Source organism: Schistocerca americana, chromosome X, assembly GCF_021461395.2.
Source record: "Schistocerca americana isolate TAMUIC-IGC-003095 chromosome X, iqSchAmer2.1, whole genome shotgun sequence".
NCBI lineage: Eukaryota > Metazoa > Arthropoda > Insecta > Orthoptera > Acrididae > Schistocerca > Schistocerca americana.
In genome coordinates, this window is record NC_060130.1 from 406,278,732 (window position 1) to 406,301,778 (window position 23,047).

The window sequence follows — 23,047 nt, forward strand, 5'->3', positions numbered from 1 at the left end:
ACCCACATCCTTTCGTCTTTCCCTCTCCTTCCCACTTTCCTGATGAGGCAACAGTTTGTTGCGAAAGCTTGAATTTTGTGTGTATGTTTGTGTTTGTTTGTGTGTCTGTCGACCTGCCAGCACTTTCATTTGGTAAGTCACTACATCTTTGTTTTTAGATATATTTTTCCTACGTGGAATGTTTCCCTCTATTATAACCATATATATATATATATATATATATATATATATATATATATATATATATATATATATATATATATATATAAAAACTAAGAGACAATGTTTCCAGGATTCTTTTTCTTGTGCTGTTGTCCCGCATCAGTGTAGGGTTAGTAGGGTTATGAGTGAATTTGGCATCGTTAGTATAAACTGTTTAATGGGTGGCTGGATACCCTTCCTGTTGCCACCTCGTTACCCCTGTAGGATGGATACAGGTATGCCCCAACTGTCTGTGTGCAGTGCTATTCATGTAAAAGAGAGTGGAGGATTCTGAAATGTTTGTGAATTGTGTAACTGAGAGGGACTGTAATACCATCCCAGTAGTCACCTAGCGAGATGCAGGAAACCACCTAACTGCCGCATCCAGGCTGGCCAGCATACCGACTCTTGTTGTCAGATTTCATCTGGGGCCAGTACAGCTCCCTGTCCCAGAAGTGATTTTTAATATGCACAACTATGTGGGCTGGGGTAACAAAGAGACTGTGCAATGTAATAATAAAAACGTTACACATATACTGACTAGAATACAAATCTTCACTTTATTTGTGGGGATGTGGCACTCTCTGAAATATGAAGAGCGTACAGAAATCAAATTAAACTGACCAGGTAAAAGACCATTAAATGTAATGGGACAAAACATTTAATTACATTTTCATTTATAACCAAGTATTAACAGCATGTATGAAAATCAAACAGAATAATGTTGGTCTGTGTGGTTTTGATATTGCATAATATGACTATGCCTTCATTTCATTTACTGTTAATTTTCTTTATAGATATGCATGCCACACCCCTGGTTCATTTTCACAGTACCAAGCTAGAAATTGTAATGCATCCACATCAACTAAGTATAAATTGATTTATCTGTTACGTAGATGGCTACTCATTGCATCGCTCACCATGCACATTGTACTGTCTTTCATTGTGTTCACAACACACTTCTCAAATGGTGACACTCTACAACTGACACATCCTCTTCATTTAGACACCATGTGATCATGCACACACCTTTCATTATGACCAAACTACAGCCTACCAACAAAATTGTGCTCTGTTATCATCTCTAATACTTGTGCCTTTACTCTCAAGGCGCATGTTATTAGCAGATTTGCATAGGGACTCGTGCAGTTATTATTAAGATGAGGTGTAAGACTGCAGGCATGGTGTAGTTTCTGAACACCCTTTGTAATTATTCTGATGAAGACAGTGTGGTAAATGAAAAGAGAACAAAAATATGCAAAACTGACCAAAAATATTTTGAAATGAAGAATAACAATTTATACACTTATTACATGTAAAAGAAATTAAATTAGCTAGCACTGGACTGATGTCTCTATGGTCTTGTTCAATAGAAAGTGTGAAAATTTAAGAAAGTATACATGGTATTTTTTTCAGAAGTAAGAATGTAGAACTTTTATGTAAGTTAGTGGAGTTATGAGATGATTTTAAGTTCATAAATAACTCTTAAACAACTGGAACTGCACACACATCATTCTCTACTACTTTCTGTGAAAAAGAATCTGTGATTTCTTACTTCTTCAAATAACTGAATGTCATAAGTGTTGTCATCATCAGCAAAATAAAAAACCCCTGTGGTTGCATTTGCTCTTATCCACTGCAGTCCCCTATTGCGATTTGAAACACCACGTGGTTTGGCTCCTTTCCGTTTCTTATACTCCTCTGGCATTGGTGCTGTGCAGAAAATAAATAGTAAATTAGAACAAATCAAAATTCAGGTAACATATGGCACACAGATGTGCATCACCATGAATAACCCATTGAATTAATTAGTGTATCAACAGAGTTGTTACTATGAAAAATAAGACAGTTGCAATGAAATTCTTCAAGACTGGAGTCAAGATTACAAAAAGTATGAGATTTATTATTTATGATTACATTAAGTTACCGTAACTACTTAACTCAACAATTGATTAAAATATTATATCTTGCGTCACTGACAATAGTGTGTTTCCTTCTTGTATTTTCTCATTGGAGATAGCATGTATAAATGTGAATGATACAGAATCTGAAAATTAGAGCATAATGCTAATGAAAATGAGATAAAATACTATTTGAAAAGGATTTGGTTTCTTCTTTCACATGTAATTAATTTAAAATAGTACCTTGCTTTCTCATGCTTTCAAACTTTGTATTGCCCCAACATTAGAGAAGCAGCTTTGTTTTAAAATCTTTGAGGTGAATATAACTATATACTAGACTAGGATTTATGCTCACATTTCTGATATATACCATTATTGCTCTGTCTGGGATGTGTAATAAATCATAACTTAGTGTTGATTTCCAATCTCTCACTTGCTCTTTCACAAAATTTGTAATCCAAAAACAGTCTACATAATTATTATTTGAGATGATATTGTTTGGAGAGAAAGGATATTGTAAAGAATGGTTATATTTTGTGTTCAAAACTGTTAGTAAGTAGTTAATGGAAATTTGTAGCAATTACCATGCATTTATACATATCGTTCCACTTACTGAGTAGCTACCTCAGCTGCAGTACAGAACTATATTTCTTTTCCTTTCATTATTTATAGTCAATTGTGCCCTCTGATGAATCACAGGTGGTGGGGTGGTTCGTGTCTCTCATTGATGCAGATAGCTGCACTGTAGGTGTCTGTGGATAGGCCAGAGAAATGTGTGGTGCCTGAAGAAGGGCAGCAGCCATTTCAGTTGTTGCAGGGGCAACTGTCTGGGTGGATCTACTTCTACAGCCTTACTATATTTAGTCAACATGAATTTGATACATTCGTACTGTGAAAGGATGAAAGAAAGGGGAGATTACAGCAATTATTTTTCCCAAGGGTATGCAGGTAAGTAGTATGACTTCTGATGATGATGATGGCATTCTCTACAGTTAAACATTACAGATGTAAAATGGTGCTCCATTTGGATCTCCAGACTTGGAGCACTCAGGAGAATGTTGTCATCAAGAAAAGGAAAACTGGCATTTATGGGTTGGAGTGCGGAATGTAAGATCCTTTAGTCAGATAGGTAGGTAAGAGAGTTTAAAAAAAGAGAAATGGTTACCTAGAAGTTAGACATAGTGGGAATTAGTAACATGTGGTGGCAGGAAGAGCAGGGCTTGTTTCAGGTAAGTTCAGGGTTATAAATACAAACTGGATTAGTGATAACACAGGAGTAGGTCTAATAATGAATAAGAATGTATCAGGATGTCTGTAAGCTAATATTAAGAACACTGTGAATGTATTGTTGAAGCTGAGGTAGACACAAAGCCAACATTCACCACAGTAACATAAGTTTATATGCATACTGGCTCTGCACATGATGAAGGGGTTGAAACAGTATAAGATGAGATAAAAGAAGTTACTTAAGTAGTAAAGGGAGACATAAATTTCATTGTGATGGGAGACTAGACCTTGATAGTAGGAAAACAAACAGAAGGAAAAATAGATGGGAGAAGAAATGAAAGGGGAAGCCACCTGGAAGAATTTGCACTGAGTACAATTTAATTAATGGTAATATTTGTTTTAGAAACCATGAAATAAGCTTCCATATTTGAGGAGACCAGCAGACACTGGACAGATTCTATGTATAAGGGACAGTCAAATGAAAATGAAACAGATGAAATGAAGTAAGTGAAATGTTTATTATTTCAAAAGTAATTGCTGTCACTCTTAATACATTTATCCCACTGTGAGACCAAGTGGTTAATACCTTCATGGAAAAATGTTTTTGATTGCCTACGGGACCATAGTTGTACCCATGTGTGCTCCTGTTTGACTGAAGCAAACTGACAGCCATGAATGTCTTTCTTCAGGGCTCCAAAAACATGAAATAGCATGGGGAGAGATTGTGAGTCTGTGAAGAATGTGTAAGGGCTTCCCAGCAAAACTTCTGCAACATACTCAATACAATTTTGGCAACACGTGGTCCTGCCCACAGGATGATCTGCTGCAAGATGTACTGCAGCAAAATGGCCACTTGAGGTATGGATGGTAGTTAGAATACCTATGAGTTCTCTGAGCATATAAGAAAGACTCTTTCCTACACGTTTCCTATGGTCCAGTTTGTAAACACCTGTGGTAACTGAAGGGCAATTTGAGGTTATGTTCCAACAGAGTGCTTCCCTAGTGCAGCTGCACTCACAGTGAGGGCTTACCTTCCAGGCTGTTATGTCAGTCTCTGACTAGATCCCTGATTAGCCAGCGTAGGTAGCAGTCCAAGAACCCTACAAAGGAAATGGCATGAGAGTGATCAAGTGAAAATGTGTGAAGCTCCCTGCAGCAGTCAACAGAGCCTGTTTAGGAGCCATCACACAAAGCGACGAGTTAGTTCGTAATGAATAATGTGCAATGTGAGGTGAGCTTAGGAGTAAGATGGAAGTTACTTAATTGTCCGACCATTTCTCTCCACTGAGAACTACTTACTGAGTTCTGTGATATTGTAAGTTACCAGTACAGTCATGAAGCTTAACGTCTTATTATATTCCTTATGCAACAGTGTGAAATAATATCAAAGGAAGTGAAAGAAATAAGTCACCGACAGGTGCTGCAATTAACTGATATCTTGATCTTACAGACGAACAAGTAGAGTCAACTTTCACAAAACTGCTCCCACAGGATCGACATTCATGTAATTGGCCACCAAGAATTCTTCTGGGTTGTATGGTCATGGTCCATGGAACTCTTCTATCCCTAACGTTTCGTCCAAAGGTGTGTTGGATATCTTCGGAGGTGGTTCTGGTTGTGCTGAGTCTTGCCGACTGACGAGTCGGACGTTTAAGAACGGCCTAAATACTGTGGGAACTGGGTGTGGTCTGGATTTCATGTGATAGCAGAGATAAACCTTGTCACGGATAAAATATAACTATCGATCATAGTACGTCAAAGATAAGAACTTTTCATCGACTCTATAGTGCCACTGTCCATATATCGTTGAGTTTCATAGCTGCTTCTTTTCTGTTAAAATTATCCTCATGTTTATATATTTCGATGTCTTCTGTATATAGCCGTGGATAATAGTTCGACATAGTACATAAAACTTCAGTTTCCGAACATTTCGCTACGTGATCACCCGACTGAAGAGCATGTTCCACCATGGCTAACTTGTCTGCTTTCCGTAGTGGGCAAAGACTTTTATGTTCCTTCAACCATGTATTCACACTTCTCTTTGTAGTTCCAATGCAGACCCTACCACATGTACACGGAATCTTGTATATACCAGATGCAGACAGAGGGGGATGTTTATCCTTAAAGGAATGAAGTGCTTGACCTATTTTCTGAGTTGGTCTGAACGTTGGTCGAACGTTATGTTTCCTCAAAATCTTTCCGATTTGATCCATTACTTTTTTGATGAAGGGAAGAAAAACCGTGTTCTTTCATCGTTGTGTCCTATCATTGTCCTTAGGCCTCCTGTTATTCCGTCGCAAAACTCTTATTTATTTCCTTACTAGAGTACCCATTCTTCCAAAAGCCTGCTTTCGATGTTTTAACTAGGCGTCCAGGTATTCCAGCATACAGATCCTTTTAGCTCTGTCCACTAGACTTTTAATTATACCACTTTTCTGTTGTGGATGATGACTGAAATCCTTATGCAAGTATCTATCAGTATGTGTAACCTTCCGAAAGACTTTATGTTTCAAGCTTCCATCAGTCTGTCTCGACAGCGAGCTAGGATATTTCATTGTCTTTCTCCATTTCCATGGTAAACTGGATTTTAGGATTTATACTATTTAAATAACAAGAGAATTGCTCTAAAGCTTTTTTGCCATGTGACCAAACCACAAATGTATCATCCATGGATCGATACCATCGACATGGTTTCTTATTCGCTTTTTCCAGAGCTAAATTGGCGATCGTAGGACTCAATGGGTTACTCTTGGCCACACCATCAACCTGCTCATAAGACTCATCCACCCACTGGAGAAGTGTGAATACACGGTTGAGGGAACATAGAAGTCTTTGCCCACTAGGGAAAACAGACAAGTCGGCAGTGGTGGAACATGCTTTTCAGTCGGGTGATCATGTAGTGAAATTTTCGGAAAATGAAGTTTTATGTACTATGACAAACTATTATCCACGGCTATACAGAGAAGCCATCGAAATATAAAAACATGGGGATAATTTTAACAGAAAAGAAGCAGCTATGGAACTCAGCGATATATGGACAGTGGCGCTACAGAATCGATGAGAAGTTTTTATCTTTGACGTACTATGATCGATGGTTATATTTTATCTGTGACAAGGTTTATCTCTGCTATCACGCGAAATCCAGACCATGCCCACTTTCCACAGTATTTGGGCCGTTCTTCGACGTCCGACTCGTCAGTCGGCAAGACTCAGCGCAACCAGTAGCACTTCCGAAGACGTCAAACGTAGCTTTGGACGAAACGTTAGGGATAGAAGAGTTCCATGGACAACTGCCATACAAACCGGAAGTATTCTCGGCAGCTGAAACATCTGGTCGTGAAAGCCTTCAATGTATGATTCACATCGTTGAAATTCGACTACTCGCGTAGACAGGAGTAACCTACAATTAGTGTCCCCTACAGTGAACAGAGCCTTCTACTCACCGACAAGGTGGTCGTAGGGGATGCCGGTCCTGGCGAGCAGCTCGGTGACGAGCGGAGTGGTTTGGGCCGCATCTTCGATGACGAGCCAGTGCAGCGCGGGCACGTGCATCAGAGTCTGCGCCATGCGCGTCAACTCGGGCAGCTGCTCGGGCCGGCGGTACGTGGGGGTGATCACGTACACGGTGCGCTGTGGGGGCGGGGGCGGCTGCGGCGGGGGTGGCGGCGAAGGGGACGGCGACGCGGCGGCGGCGGCGGAGGCGGAGGCCGCACCGAGCGCTGTCGACGGGCAGCCCAGTTCACGAGCCAGCTCGTGCACCTGCAACAAAGCCAACGTCAACAAACGCGGAACAACGCACGGCTGTTGGAAGGACTATCGGGATTGCTGTTGTTGTTGATGTTCTCGTTTTCAGTCCGAAGACTAATTTTAAGCAGCTCTCCACGCTCCTCTATCTTGTGCAAGTCTCTTAATTTCTGCATAGTTACTTCAGCCTACATCTATTTCAGCTTGCTCAGTGGATTGGAGCAATGATTTCTCTCTACAGTTTTTATCCTCCATACGTCCCTTTACAACGGAACTGACGATTCCTTGACGCTCCATGATGCGTCCTATCAACCGAGCCCTCCATTTAGTTAAGTTGTGCCAAAAGTTTCTTCTTTCTGCAGTTCGAGTTACTGCTTCCCCGTTAGCTAATCGATCTACACATCCAATTTTCAGCGTTCTGCTGTAGCATCACATTTCAAAATCTTACATTCTGTTTTAGTCTGAACTTCTTATGATCCATGTTTCACTTCTGTATAAGGCTACACTCCAGACGAACAACTTCAGAAAAAACTTCCTAACTCTTTAAATTTATATTTGATCTCAGTAAGTCGCTCTCTTTTTAGATAGGCCTTCCTTGCAGTTGCAATGTGCATTTTATATCCCCACTTCTTCGGCTATCGTCAGCTATTTTGCAGCAAAATAAAAAAAAATCTGCTACTTTTAATGTATTATTTCCTAATCTGATGTCCTCGTTATTATTTAATTTAATTCAACTAAATTCTATTATCCTTGTTTTACTTTTGTTGTTTTTCATCATGTAACCTATTTTCAACACGTTAGTCATTTTGTTCAACTGCTATTTCAATTCCTTTGCCGTCTGTGACAGAATTACAGTGCCACTGGCAAAGCTCAAATGTTTTATTTCTTTTCTCTGGGCTTTAATTCCTTTTCAAAACACGTCCTTGCTTTCCTTCGCAGCTTAATGAATGTATAGTACACATAGAATAACATCCACGATAAGCTACAACGTCGTCTCACTCTCTTCTTAACTTCTGCCTCCCTTTCATGTTCTTTGACTCTTGTACCTGCAGCCTGGTTCTTGTACAAGTTGGAGATATCTTTTCTTTCCCTGTAATTTTTTACCTACTGCGATCAGAATTTCAGAGAACGTATTCCAGTCAAAATTTTGGAAGTTTTATGTTAATCTACGAACATTATAAACGTATGAAACTTCCTGGCAGATTAAAACTGTGTGCCCGACCGAGACTCGAACACGGGACCTTTGCCTTTCGCGGGCAAGTGCTCTACCATCTGAGCTACGGAAGCACGACTCACGCCCGGTCTCACAGCTTTACTTCTGCCAGTATCTCGTCTCCCCAGGAGAGCTTCTGTAAAGTTTGGAAGCTGGGAGACGAGATACTGGCAGAAGTAAAGCTGTGAGACCGGGCGTGAATCGTGCTTCGGTAGCTCAGATGGTAGAGCACTTGCCCGCGAAAGACAAAGGTCCCGAGTTCGAGTCTCGGTCGGGCACACAGTTTTAATCTGCCAGGAAGATTCCTATCAGCGCACACTCCGCTGCAGAGTGAAAATCTCATTCTGGATTATAAACGTAGATTTTGCTTTCATCAATCTATCTTCTAAGATGAATGGTCGAGTGAGTATTTCTTCAGGCGTCCTACATTTATCCGGAACACAAACTGATCTTCCCCGTGGTCGGCTTCTTCATGTTGCTGTGTACATCTCAAATGCTTTGGGGAAACCACGAAAAACTAAACTGGGATGGGTGAACGGGTATTTGAAGGGCCGTTTACCAAATCTGATACCATTATCTTAACAATATTACTACTACGCTCGGTACGACACATTACTCGTCGGATCATAAACATCAGAAATCTATTCTCCTGTGTGGAGGAGCAGAAATACTCAATTCTGTATAGCTCCTAAGTGTTCAGAGACAGTACCAACACTATAAAGATAATTGGCAACAATGAAATAGACTAAGCTGTGATGTTTAAATTTCTTTTTCATTTTACACTTTACCAATTGGCTGCTCCATGTTGTTCTGGAAACAGCAGCGGCGTACTACGGTACTGTGCTGTGGGAATTTTAAGGTGTACCTGTACTGCTGACATGTACCGAAAAAAAGCTTCATAGCTAGCTCTCGTAGCATCCGCAATAAAATCGTTGATACCAATAATCTCTTCGAATATGCTTTTCTGTTATTTATGCAGCATTAGACCTACTCTTACAAGAGAACCTCCCCATCGCACCCCCCTCAGATTTAGTTATAAGTTGCCACAGTGGATAGGCCTTGAAAAACTGAACACAGATCAATCGAGAAAACAGGAAGAAGTTGTGTGGAACTGTGAAAAAAATAAGCAAAATATACAAACTGAGTAGTCCATGTGCAAGATAGGCAACATAAGGATAGTGCGAGCTCATGAGCGCTGTGGTCCCGTGGTTAGCGTGAGCAGCTCCGGAACGTGAGGTCCTTGGTTGAAGTATTCCCTCGAGTGAAAAGCTTAAATTTTTATTTTCAGACAATTATCAAAGTTCAGGCACTCGCACATAATCAACTTCGCTTTCCAGAATTCCAGGACATTTTCAGATTTGCTTGGACATATGCAGGATTTGACGGTCTACACACAGAAAAATTTGGAAACGTAAAAAACATATGTTTTGACAGAGCACAGGGAAAACTGTGCGGCTGTGAAACTGTTGCATTCATTTGTTGCAGTTTATGTGACAAACTCTTATGTTTTCATCACTTTTTTCGGAGTGATTATCACATCCACAAGAAAACCTAAATCGGGCAAGGTAGAAGAATCTTTTTACCCGTTCGCCAAGTGTACAAGTTAGGTGGGTCGACAACATATTCCTGTCATGTGACGCACATGCCGTCACCAGTGTCGTATAGAATATAGCAGACGTGTTTTCCTGTGGTGGAATCGGTTGATTGCGATCAAATGTTTTCGGTTCCCATTGGAGAGGCACGTCCTTTCGTCTACTAATCGCACGGTTTTGCGGTGCGGTCGCAAAACACAGACACTAAACTTATTATAGTGAACAGAGACGTCAATGAACGAACGGACAGATCATAGCTTTGCGAGAATAAAGAAAGTAAACTTCACACTCGAGGGAAGACTTGAACCAAGGATCTCTCTTTCCGGAGCTGCTCACTCTAACCACGTGACCACGGCGCTCCTGAGCTTATACTATCCTTGATGTTGCCTATCTTGCGCATCGACTACTCAGTGTGTATATTTTGCTTATTTTTTTCATAGTTCCACACAACTTCTTCCTGTTTTCTCGATTGATCTGTGTTCAGTTTTTTAAGGCCTATCCACTGTGCCAACTTATAACTAAATCTGAGGGAGGTGCGATGGGGAGGTTCCCTTGTTAGTAGCTTTGTGGTAAGAAGAATCGGTCGTTTTTGGAAAAATTATTATACGAAATGCATTTAAAAATGAACACGCAGAGCGGATTACGCGATTGATGGATCCTCCATATTACCGACGTCGGTGACGCAGTGATCATCACACCGGACTCACAATCAGGAGGACGAAGGTTCAAACCCCAAGTTTTTACGAAAGAGCGGTGGCCCTTTTTGTTGGTGCACTTTTTCCCTCAGGGCACTGCTGCCCACCAGCCTCACGACCTTGTTGCAGGAAGCCTCCCTCGAGTCCCCGGTGTCGTTACAAAACATCCCGGCACAGTTCTTCTACCTTGGGCGTTTCTACTTGGAACTCAGTTACACACGCGACGCTTTTCTGGCTTCACCTTTGGCGACTGCGAAGGAGATTTGCTGCGTTCTGCAACGGAGACAGTAACAGAACGTTGTGGAAACTATACAAGATAGAGAAAAATTGTGTCACGAAATTTTAACCCTGGATAGCTGATGCCAGTAGCAACTAAAATTACTAATCTTGTGCGGATCGACAACGCACCATTTTTAAACTACGGAAACTTGGCTCCACGCTCTCCAATTGGCCGTGGGATTGCCCTGTTGCCGTTCGCCGGTTGACGGACAGCGCTATGGTTGTCGGTTCACACTTACAAACGCCCCTCGCCCCGTCACTGCCCCAACGTGATACGCACACGTGTCGAATAGGTCTTGCTGTTTGTTTCCACCTCAGGTCAGAGGCATACACACGAAAGTTTCGCATTGGAGCACACACACGTCACCTGCAATTTAGTCATACAGTAAGCATGGCGGCACATTATTCGTTTAAAGGACAACGAGATATGGTTTTTGTTTACGGACTAGCCGACGGTAATGGGCATGAATCTGGACGGTTGTATGGAGATCGGTACCCAGCAAGGCGCCACCGACACCCGCAAACGTTTACAGCAGTTCACCGGCGACATGGCGACACAGGTTCGTTAGCGGGATATAATGGTAATGCTGGAAGACCTCGAACACGACAGGATGCTGCACTTGAAGAGACTGTTCTCGAGCGCTTCCAGGAAGCACCTACGGCAAGTACTCGATCGGTTAGACACGACATGGGGGTCACTCATCGGTTAGTCTGGGAGGTTTTGATGGATGACGGCCAGCATCCATTTAGTTTCCACCCTGTCCGAGACCTAAATCCTGTGGCGGTCTAAGAACACAGGCTAGGGTTTTGTCGGTGAATTCTGTGACGTGTTGCCCGAGATCCCGACTTCCCCGCCATTGTGTTGTTTACCGTTGACTGCACCTTCCATTGGGATGGCCTTTACAACACTCGAAATTTTCATTACTGGGCAAGGGGAAACACGTCACGTACGTCCACGGACACCAGGAACGATTTTCGCTCAACATTTGGGCAGGCATTGTGGGTGACCACCTCGACTTACCGGGGCAAATTACCTTCACTTCTTGCAAGAAACTCTACCCGGCCTTCTGGAAGATGTTCCCCTGGACATACGGCTACGCGTGTGGTTGCAGCATAATGCGGCACCCTCACATAACAGTCGTGCTGTGCGCGGATATTTAAATGAACTCTTCGACGGCCGGGTAATTGGCAGAGGTGCTCGTAGGAACATGGCCCCCTCGATCACCGAACTTCACGCCACCGGACTTTTTCCTGTGGGGATTCTTCAAGGTTCTATTTCACCCTCTCGGACGCCAACCACCTAGAAATGCAGAGGAATTAATGGATCGCAATGCCGCCAATCACATCAGGGCAATGCCAGGAATCTTTGAAAGAGTTCGGCAAAACACAGTTCGACGTTACCAAGCTTGTGTCGAGTCAGAGGGTCACCAGTTCGAGCATCTGCTTTAAGTAAACAGTATCCTAGCTACAAAAAGGGCTCTTTTCAGGGCCGACGCAATTTGTAAAATACTTTCTGCACGCGAACTAACAGCTGTTGACGGGTTTGTTCCCGGTACGTCTTATCATGAAATGACAATGGATGTATCGGGACCCCGGCGGATTCGCCCCCACGCCCCCAGAGTGAAGGCTGCGGCGCTACCACCGAGTGTGCGGGTCACCTTGGATACTTCGCGATCTCCGGCAGACAAAGCATTCGCGGTCCTGCGTTGTCCAGAACATCCGGCAACAGGGCAGTCCCATGGCCAATCGAAGCGCGTGGCACTAAGTTTCTATAGTTTAAAAATTGTGCGTTGTAGATCTACACAACATTAGTAGCTTTGGTTCCTACTGGCATCAGCTATCCAGGGTTAAAATTTCGTGACACAATTTTTCTCCACCCTGTATTACCCAGCACGCGCTGGGGTATTGTGTGACGTCCAGTCCATTTGTTATGTGACGGTAAATAGCAGACAGGTCACAGGAAAGTGTACATAAAATCCGTATGGCAGAGTACCCCAGTTGCGTGCAATGTAATGCGACTGATAGGGAAGAACACCGCCTTAGGTGCAGAAAGGCTTTTCTACTGCGGGTGACACCGGTACACGTCACTACTGTGGGTACCATCGGCACGTGTCATCACTCAACCTACTTTCCTTCCGGACGAGACGTACTATCCGAGGACTAAGCCCAACACCATCACGTGGATGTGAGGCTGTGCGGCCCATTACCTATTTAGTGAGGGCCCAAAGGATGTACTCGATTTTTGGAACTAAACGCACGTACGGCTTTGCGCGATAGTTAGGGATCTCAGATATAGACAATATTTTTCGAATTACCTGTGGAGTGCGCTACACAACCCACTGCACATGTGGATCATCCATGGCGAGAGACGATGGACATGCTGCAATGCAGATGACGTAGAACGAAAACGGTGACCCAATAGTAGGTAAGAGAAGATACGCTAGGATGATAATAGCAACACGAGGACCCTGTGTGCAACTATTAGTGGAGTTACTGCTGTTTATTTTCTTTCAGTCGGAAGACGGACCTCCTTTTTCTTTTCTCTCTTCAACGTACGATATGACGTCGTATATATCGACTAGATAAAAGGTTCCTGCTTCTGGACAGCGTTATGTTTGTTCAGTTCTTCCCGAATAACCCTTCCCCTCCTCCCCCACTTCTTCCCATCGGTTGGAAGGGGACAATGTGGCCGGGCATCGAGAGACGACCCCCGCCCACTCTGCTCCCCTCCCACCACCAAGTCACTTCGGACCATTCAGATTTAGGTTTCCCGTGATTTCCTTAAACCGCTTATGGCAAATGACGCCCGGGATGATTTCTTTGAAAGGGCACTGTCGATTTCCTTTCCTACTCCGAGCTTGTGCTCCGTCTCTAATCACCTCGTTTTTGACAAACGTTAAACACTTCTTTCCTATTCCATATACCTTTTGGTCTAGTGATTCGCGTCTGTAGGTAGTAATTTGCAAAGGTTATAAATAATAACAGGAGAAATCACAAGCTACGGTGGCTGTAGACTTTCTGTCTCGTTAAAATGCGGCTGAAGAACGAATGTAAGCTCAGAACGCATTCTCTTGCTCTTAGGGCAGAAATTTGCCCTTAAAAGCGAAAGAACGTCCCGAGGATTCAAAAGTTAAGAGAAACCACTGTGTGAAAGACCAAAAGGATGTAGCAATTCGACGTGCAATCTTCTAAAATATTCCACGATGACTTCATCAAGTACAACAGTATTATTTTGGCTTCAGAACGTCTGATGTCGTTATCGTACTAACGATGGAGCAGATATTCGAGCCCGTACCAGATTATTTTCACGATCATCACACATAAAGAAATCACTATGAAAATCAATTGGTAATCCTCTACAACATTTTGGCGCATATTCAAAAATGATATAGGTCGCAAATATGCTGAAAAAATGGTATCTAATGCACTTCTGCGATGGTTTCCTGCTGCAGGGGAACATTCGTACTGTTGGATGATTTGAATCAACTCCGTTTCCAACCATATTACTGAAGCTATAAATAATAATGTGGACTTCTTTCCACTTTTACTATGACATTTAAATTGTATATTTCTCACTGACGCGAACCTTCATTTCTATGTTACGTTCACTATAAGGCTTTATAAACTCAAATTTGGAGATGTCAGCTGCAACTGAGCGACCTGGCCTGTTAGGATAGTTCATTGGAAGAATTCTGGCTGCGAAAGCTAAACATCTACTTCGAGCTCTAACTTGGCACGATATATTTCTGTAAATCTCGTCTCTGACGTTTGATCACGAATCCAGAAGTTCAGTAAAAAACCCCTACTGAAGAAAATATGCTCCACTCTTGCTGTCTTGAATTAAACAACTTGTCTGAATTAGTAGCCATATTTTCAGACAAATTTAGTCTCTGCGTTGCACCGAATCAAGTACAGCTATATACTTTTATTTGTCAGCTAGCGTATGTGTTATCAAGTGCTTGGGAATTTCCGAACAACATAAAGCGAAGTATTTAGAATTCGTTTTGCTGAGCAGCGCACAGAATAAAAGGACCTTTTCGCGCGCTCGGGCTCGCGCACGTGTGTGTGTGTGTGTGTGTGTGTGTGTGTGTTGAGGTGGGGTGGGGGGTTGGAGGGGCTGCAGCGAGTGTAGGGAGGATGAGGAGAAACGATATATGTCTGGCACATCTATTGGCTATAAAGCTCCATGTTATTTGTTTGAAGTCAGATAACGACGAAAATTAAAAAGTTTGTTTTTGAGCAGAACGTGCAATATGAAGAAATATTTTCCTGTGTAGCAATGGAATTTAATTCAGATGGGTTATCGGTCCAGATTTTTTATCCTATCGTTAAGCTTTGAGGCACAAAAACAATCCAACTTATCCTTTTGTGACTTATTTTGCTTTTATCAAATCAGTTTAGGGACGTCCAGAAATCAACCAGTTGTAGAAAAACTGTGCACGGAAGAATGCACAGCATTAGGACACTCACTTTGGATGAAGCAAGGAAGAGCAATAATTATAACATGCAGATGAAAAAACACACCAATAACACTGATAAATTCACAGTTAACTGTGCATTTGGCAACATATTACATAATGAGACAGAAAATTTTAACCGGAAGGCAGAGTCGCCTGTGTGGTATTGTGTCAGGTAGTTGGTCTCATGTTCCATGGATCATTTGCATGATAAATCATTATGACGCGGAACGAGCAAATTTACATTCACATCGCAAATTATTTTGTAAATGCTGATCATTTAAAGCTGTCACGCATGCTTCAACCATATATAAAGGATGCAAATACAATTCTAGAGGTCACGGACGCATGTATAATGTACAGATAGTTGTACAAAGTAATTAGAAGAAGATTCATGTAGTGGTAAGTTAAAAATATTCTCTTTTGTATGTAAGTAAATAAAAAAGGTGTGTTTAACCACATAAAAATCATTAGTTTTCTGATAGTTTATAGCTGACAAGAATTTAGCAGTTTGTTCAAAAAATATATTTTATGTTACAGAAATTGTGCTAAAATAGAGTATGTTGTGATTAGAGTTGTGCTCTACTAAAACTACGGTTTGGTAGTTTTTGTGCGGTATATAAATGACTTACTAATGGCAGGATTACGGGTATTATTGGTGGCATTGCTAGGGAAACAAAGAAATGAATGTTTGAGAGAGAAACTGGGAGACGCTGACTACTCTTTGTTTGAAACTTCCTGGCAGATTAAAACTGTGTGCCGGACCAAGACTCGAACTCGAGACCTTTGCCTTTCGCGGGTAAGTGCTCTACCAACTGAGCAACCCAAGCACGGTCTGAGCTACCCAAGCACGAGTCACGCCCCGTCCTCACAGCTTTGCTTCCGCCAGTACCTCATCTCCTACCTTCCAAACTTCACAGAAACTTCACTGGCGGAAGTAAAGCTGTGAGTACCGGGCGTGAGTCGTGCTTGGGTAGCTCAATCGATAGAGCAATTGCCCGCGAAAGGCAAAGGTCCCGAGTTCGAGTCTTGGTCCGGTACACAGTTTTAATCTGCCAGGAAGTTTCATATCAGAGTGAAAATTTCATTCTAGAAACAACCCCCAGGCTGTGGCTAAGCCATGTCTCCGCAATATCCTTTCTTCCAGGAGTGCTAGTTTTGCAAGGTTCGCAGGAGAGCTTCTGTGAAGTTTGGAAGGTAGGAGATGGGGTACTGGCGGAAGTAAAGCTGAGGACGGGGCGTGAGTCGTGCTTGGGTAGCTCAGTCGGTAGAGCAATTGCCCGCGAAAGGCAAAGGTCCCGAGTTCGAGTCTCGGTCCGGCACACAGTTTTAATCTGCCAGGAAGTTTCATATCAGCGCATACTCCGCTGTAGAGTGAAAATTTCATTGTCTTTGATTGTTTGTTTTGGACACAATTAGAATCGCACACCGTTCAGGGGCCGCATGCACGTTCGAAGGACCATTGCATCATATGTCTTCAGGACACAGGCACTGTAATTTCGCATTTGGTAATGTTGTCACCATAGTTCGTTTACGTATTTACCGCACGCACGTCGAAAAGACACGAATGCCACATTAATCCCTTGTCTACACGTCAACAGCATCGGAGTCGTCATACGTTGCATATACGCTGTAGCGACGCCCTCAAACGCAAACTTTTTGATTGTCTCTTATGTACTTGATGAGTTTTGTATTTAAATGACGTAGGTATTCAAAAGGAACGAAAGAAAAAGAAAAAAATAATGACCGAAGCGAGACTCGAAACAGCGATCCAGCGATTACTAGTCTCTAGCGCTACCGATTTTTCCAACTTTCGTTCTATCTGTTTCTCCGACGATTCTGTGTGGATGTCACATGACATCTTTCAAATTCCATCGATAAGAACGTCACTAAGCATTTATTACAGAAGGTGGCAAGTCCCCTGACCGAACACGCTGAGCTACCGTGTCAGCCAACGATAGAGCCACTCAGCCCGCCGACAGCTGTCCAACCTTTATTGAATTGAAGTTGCTCACAGAACTTCAAAGGCGGTTTTCTTAAGAATTTTTAAGAGTCCCATTGAGCTGCTTTTGGAGATTGATGTCTCAGTTCTGAACTTAATATTCCATAAATACAAACAATTACGAAAATCCGATTCCCATGCAGCTCCTTGTGAGAGTTCACTTAACCCAATTCTCTACTCAAATTTTTCGAATGTTCGTCGTGTATAATTGCAGAAGGAAGAAAAATGGAGAGCAAGTCGTTGTGTCTTGCGGGAAGCTAAACATAGGTGATCATTTTTCGGAAGTTTTCAGTTTTATGAAGACGTAAGTTATGGTCCATAAGGATCGGCAGAGTTAAGTTTCAAATGCGGAGAGTTAACGTGGAGACGCTGCCGTTTACCCTGTATGGTGCGCGGAGATTTATTGGCTACTCTGGATTTCGAAGGTAAGTGTTGTTAACTAAGACTGCCCTGAATTACTTATCGGAAAGAGTCTTGTATTATGTAGTGGAACTAATTGCTATTCTATGTAGGTTTTAATCAGTGAAAGAGCTTGGCGGGTTTTTTAAAATGGAAATAAAACAAACTGTAATTTTTTAGGATTGCCTGACGTTTTTAGAACTGTTATCCTGAGACTTATGACTCTCCGAAGTTCTGAGGACGCTACTGGAAACCACCTGAGGGGGAAAAAAATTGAACTTGGTTCATGGTCTATTGTTTCCCTTCCAGTGATGGATTTGACTTGTTTTTGCATTGATTTTTCGTGGTGTGTGTCTGCCTGCAGGGATCATATCTGTCGTGTGTAATTATTTTAGTTCATCTCGTGGGTTAGATCGAGGCTGACTACGTTTATGTAAAATATTCATTAGGATAAGAATGAGTGAAAATGAGACTTTCTACTTACTATAGGAATGGCGATGATTATGGTTTTCGTGCACTTAATAGCGGGTCTATTAGCTCCTTTCAAATAGCAAAATCACATGCATCACACAGCGTTTGGACCATGCGGACGGCGGAAACAGATGTTTGTTTCGTGATAGTGATAAGAGGAGTAGAAGGTTTGTAATTGGAGCTCAAGAGAGAATTTGTACTCTGCTATTGTCCGAAATAAAGGCGGCGAGAATATGCACCTAAGCCGTCCGTGTGGCCGAGCGGTTCTAGGCGCTTCAGTCCGGAACCGCGCTGCTGCTACGGTCGCAGGTTCAAATCCTGCCTGGGGCATGGATGTGTATGATGTCCTTAGGTTAGTTAGGTTTAAGTAGTTCTAAGTCTAGGGGACTGACGACCTCAGATGTTAGGTCCCATAGTGCTCAGAGCCATTTGAACCATTTGAACAATATGCACCTAAGTTGTTCCATAGTCAGCATTCGGCCACATCTGGGATAAAGTGACTAATTTATTTCGTAATATATAAAAGTTATATCATTGTAAATAACAATACGAAAGTTCATACATCATCAGATCTCCCAGTTGCTTGCCTCAGTAGCATGTTATTATTTGCGAAAAATGAACACTAAAGTTAAATTCAGTCTGGCACGTAAAGATCTAAGAGTTTGTTCGCTCCTACAGACGACGTATTATAGCTACGTTTTGTGTGTGGAGGGCGTGGGAATTCGACTTTCCTCTGTATTAGTCACACAAATTCAAGTCCTGATAGTATTACAGAAACAAGGCAAATGATTAGAGAAAGCGAAGTAAAAACAAAAACCAAATTATGATGCCGATGTGCATCTTCACGTTTTCGCGGTGCCATGACTACTCCATTAAATTTCGAGTGTGCAGCCGCCTAAATTCAGCTTCTTCTAATATTTCGGCTGTATATCGTTCAGCCATCTTCAGAGTGAGCAGAAGGATTGACGCGCCACAACTCGCCCCGGTCCTTTCACGAGGCATTTCGCATGCGACCACAGATACACAGCAAAGTTTATCAGCAGCAGAGAAGTACAATGCGCTTGAATCATATCTGTGGCTGCGCAGTCGATTCACGATGGGATGTCGATGTATCACTCCGAGCTGCACTGGAGCGAGTCTTTGTACGTTTGTAACAGAAGACGCCGTATTCCATGAATTATCCAAGCTGCAGCCGCTATCTCTTTTAATTTAATTCTTCGTCAAGCGAATTTCAGGTGCTTCTTTCACCACCGAGTTTCAGGAAGATGATATAGAGATGAAATTTCTACTTTTTTTTTATCAGTACAGTGTTCCTCCACAGCCGATTTATTTGGCTGTAAGAGGCGGTTGTACCTGCGATTTCCGTACGTCTTTCATTGACTGTATGGATCTTCTGTCCAATGTATGAGAGGCCACATCGGACAGATCATTGAATGATACGGGCGACAGCTTCTGTAAGAACTTACGCAAGCATTTGTGTGGAATTGTTTAGGGGAGCGACAAAGTGTAAATCAGAATAGTTCATCAAGGTGACTGTAGTTTGTAGGTATGGGTGCGGGTGTGCTGACTACCAGCTAATTCACAGGTGGCTCCGCAGAGCTACCGTGTTTTATTGGTGTGGTGGGCAGCGCGAGCTGAATCCTGCAGTGGTACAGCGATGTGACTGGCAAGAGGCGCTCGCTTTCCTCAGCCGCAGCTGTCACCTGACGTGAAGAATAGCGGCGCCTGCTCCACTTACCTCTAAGCTGCATACATCACCGATTCTACAGCAAAAATTTCTCTACTATGAAGAATTTAGGCTTTCACAGTCGTTCAGTTTCCTGTGTCTCGCAGGACGATCGCTCAATTTCCTAGTTCCGTTTTTACTGCAGCTATTCCCTCGCATTTCTCTGGAGTTATTGGCAACTTTAGCTACTTAAATAGGGCTCGCCATGATTTTTGGTCACGACTGTCTAATGCGCTCACGTCCTACAAGCATCGTCCGTTTTGCAAATGTCAAATTTTGACCTTCTTAGACACGCTGTTAAAGAATATCATTAACTAGAAAAGAGCCGACATTTCACTAGATAAAGATAGAGGTACTGCAACTACATCAAAAGGACTTTAAAGTTTTTATCCCAACTCCGTTTTGCAATAACGAGTAGATCACATTTATACTTACAATTAGACTGCGAAACTTTCCTTCCGTAACTCATTTCAGAGCTCACAGGATAATCATTCTAATGCCATCGCCCCTGTCTTTCTGTTTAATACAAACATTTTTATTTCTCAATTTTTATACAATTTTCGGATAATATTGAAGATTATTTCTTTTTACTAGTTAATTCCTCGCTTCAGTGGATTCGAGCACAATCAAAGGTATGTACCAGTTTTCAAGCTGTGATACAGAGATAGCTTGCAATGACCGCCCTGTATGTCCAACTATCGTCAAATTCATTAATTTAAAGAAAGAAATGTCGGGAATATTTGCTGCTATAGCAACAAGTGCGTGTGTGTGCACCAATGCGACAGGGCATCAGCCTGGTTTGTCAGTGAATAGATTCGAATTAGGAAACGGTACGGGGAAGGTTCGGGAGGGAGTGGCTGACAGGTAAATGTGATATAAAACTCAATTCAATTTATTGCTATAAATTTCGGACCTGTTATCTGGTAACTCTAAGTATGTGTTTCATCTCCAAGAATCTAGATAATATACCAAAGCGATAAATCATGTTAATAACAACTGTATAACAAAGAAAAAATTGAATGTTGATATACAATTAAATAAAAACATAAAATAAAAGCAATAGAATTAAGTCATTACTGACTAATTTTCAGTTTAAATAACTACAGCTGTTCCTGGCTACCTCAGAAGAGTTCGAGGTCTGCCGACTAACTAGAACTTTACCTACGTCTAGGCTTACACTATTCTACATATGTAACTAGATGGTGAAATGCTCAAGTTTCGGCAAAGAATACTAGAGTTGGCAGAAATGAATCGAATTCTGGCAGCGGCAGAAATTATCTTCGCTGGTAAATGGCAGGGGAAGGTGAGGTGCGGTATAAAGTTGCTTATCATTAGACTCTGTTCCAACGTTCTGGTTTTTAACTCTGAAACCTCTGTGCTGCGTCTCGTGGAATGTGTGCTTGTGAGACATGACGGTGACCCACTCATAGTATGGGGACATTAATTTCGGCGGCGCCTTATTGCCAATAGAGAGCCTGACTATTTTTCGGCATCTGGTTTCACGCTCTTCTTTCATTAGAGCCCATTTCAATTATTGAAATGCTAGAGAGGTGAACTTCATACTCTGTAACATAATAGCTGCAATGTCCGGCGTTGGCCAGGAGTTTTAATATCTGCCACACAAAGTGATTCGCCCTGTACCTTTTTGATACTCACGGCGAATGCAAGCCTCATGGGAAACTGCAATCACTTTAAATCGACTCGACCTATCCGAACAGTTCACGTCGCGGTTCGGGAAATCTCGAGTTCTGTTTAATTTTTTGATCGGCCCGCGATCTAGTGACTTGTTGGTACTATATCCACGAACTGCCTTAGCATTTGTATGGAACTGTTGATTTAAATAATAAAAATAACAGTGAAACACGGACAAAAATGTCTTCTAGGGGATATGCCACATGTAACGACGGCAGCTAATCAATAAAATTTTGCAATCATGTTTATGCCAAATTCTCGAGATTTTGCTCGTCTCGCGCTCTAGTGACATGTGATGCTACTACCTCTAAGACGGACATTGAAGCTGTAATTTATTCGCGCAACAGGAGTTACAGACAGTTTATCAAAATATATTTCATGTTGTTAGACATTTCATTTTTCGTAACTTTTCTTCGTTGTTTCATCTGAATGTAGAAATTAGAAGTAAATCGGGCAAGTACTTCTCGATACTTGTATTAAAAATGTGTATATTAAAAACTATATAGCCTTTGTCTGTTCAAATATTCATTAGTGGATCGTGGAGAAATTTGAAGTAAATCGACCAAGAACTTTTACAGACTTTTGGTAACAACTTCTCCCCTTTATATACAGGATGATTATAATTAAAGTTAAACTTTCAAACCGCTGTAGAAATAACACCACTGGTCAGAATGACGTCAAATTGCAACGGAATATAATCGGAGAAGGGGGAAAACGTATGGAAGAAGAAAAATAAGTAGTTACAGATGTAGCAATAGGTGGCGCTGTAAGCATCAGAATTTAATTGTGATCGACTACAAATGAATCATACAATAATGCCTAAGGCTTACGTTTGACGTCAAACGAACTGTAGTACTCAGTGTGCATGGGTGTACAGGTGTGATACTGTTAGCTACGTAAGCCCATCCACCACGGCAAGGTCATACCACATCGGTTGGGAAAAATCGGTTTTTAATTCTCCCTAGGCCAAAAAGCACATAAAACGCATCAATCAAAATCAAATCGGATTATTAATTTCGGTGTGACTGGCGCAAAACATATTCAATATGCTGTCCACCGTTTTCTGCAACAAGTTGAAATCGAGAAACAGCATTTTCCGTAACTGATCGAAGTGTTTCCGGGGTCACGTTCAGAATGAGTTGTACAATGCATGCCTTCAACGCAGCTAAGTTTGCAATCGGAATACCGAACACAACATCTTTCAGATAGCCCCACTGCCAGAAGTCACACGGATTAAGATCAGGTGATTGGGACGGCCAGGCTGTAGGAAAATGGCGGCTGATAATTCTAGCATTTCCTAAATGGCGCTTCAGCAGCTGCTTAACTGGATTTGCAAAGGGCGTAGGTGCGCCATTTTGCATAAAAATGATCCCATCTACACATCCAGCTGTTTGAGAGCTGGAATAACGTGGTTGCACAAAAGACACTCATAGCGCTTACCAGTGACG

General features: G+C 42.1%; 1 protein-coding gene across 1 annotated transcript in view; it reads right to left on the reverse strand.

Annotated features, from left to right (window-relative positions):
- LOC124556488 (galactosylgalactosylxylosylprotein 3-beta-glucuronosyltransferase P-like) overlaps positions 1-23,047 on the reverse strand; it is a 302,764-nt gene that overhangs the window by 14,678 nt on the left and 265,039 nt on the right. Inside the window, exons 3-4 of the mRNA XM_047130445.1 lie at positions 6,773-7,088; positions 1,757-1,914 (exon numbers count right to left, since the gene is read on the reverse strand). Coding sequence (XP_046986401.1) covers positions 1,757-1,914; positions 6,773-7,088 — 474 coding nt within the window. The remainder of the gene's footprint in view (positions 1-1,756; positions 1,915-6,772; positions 7,089-23,047) is intronic.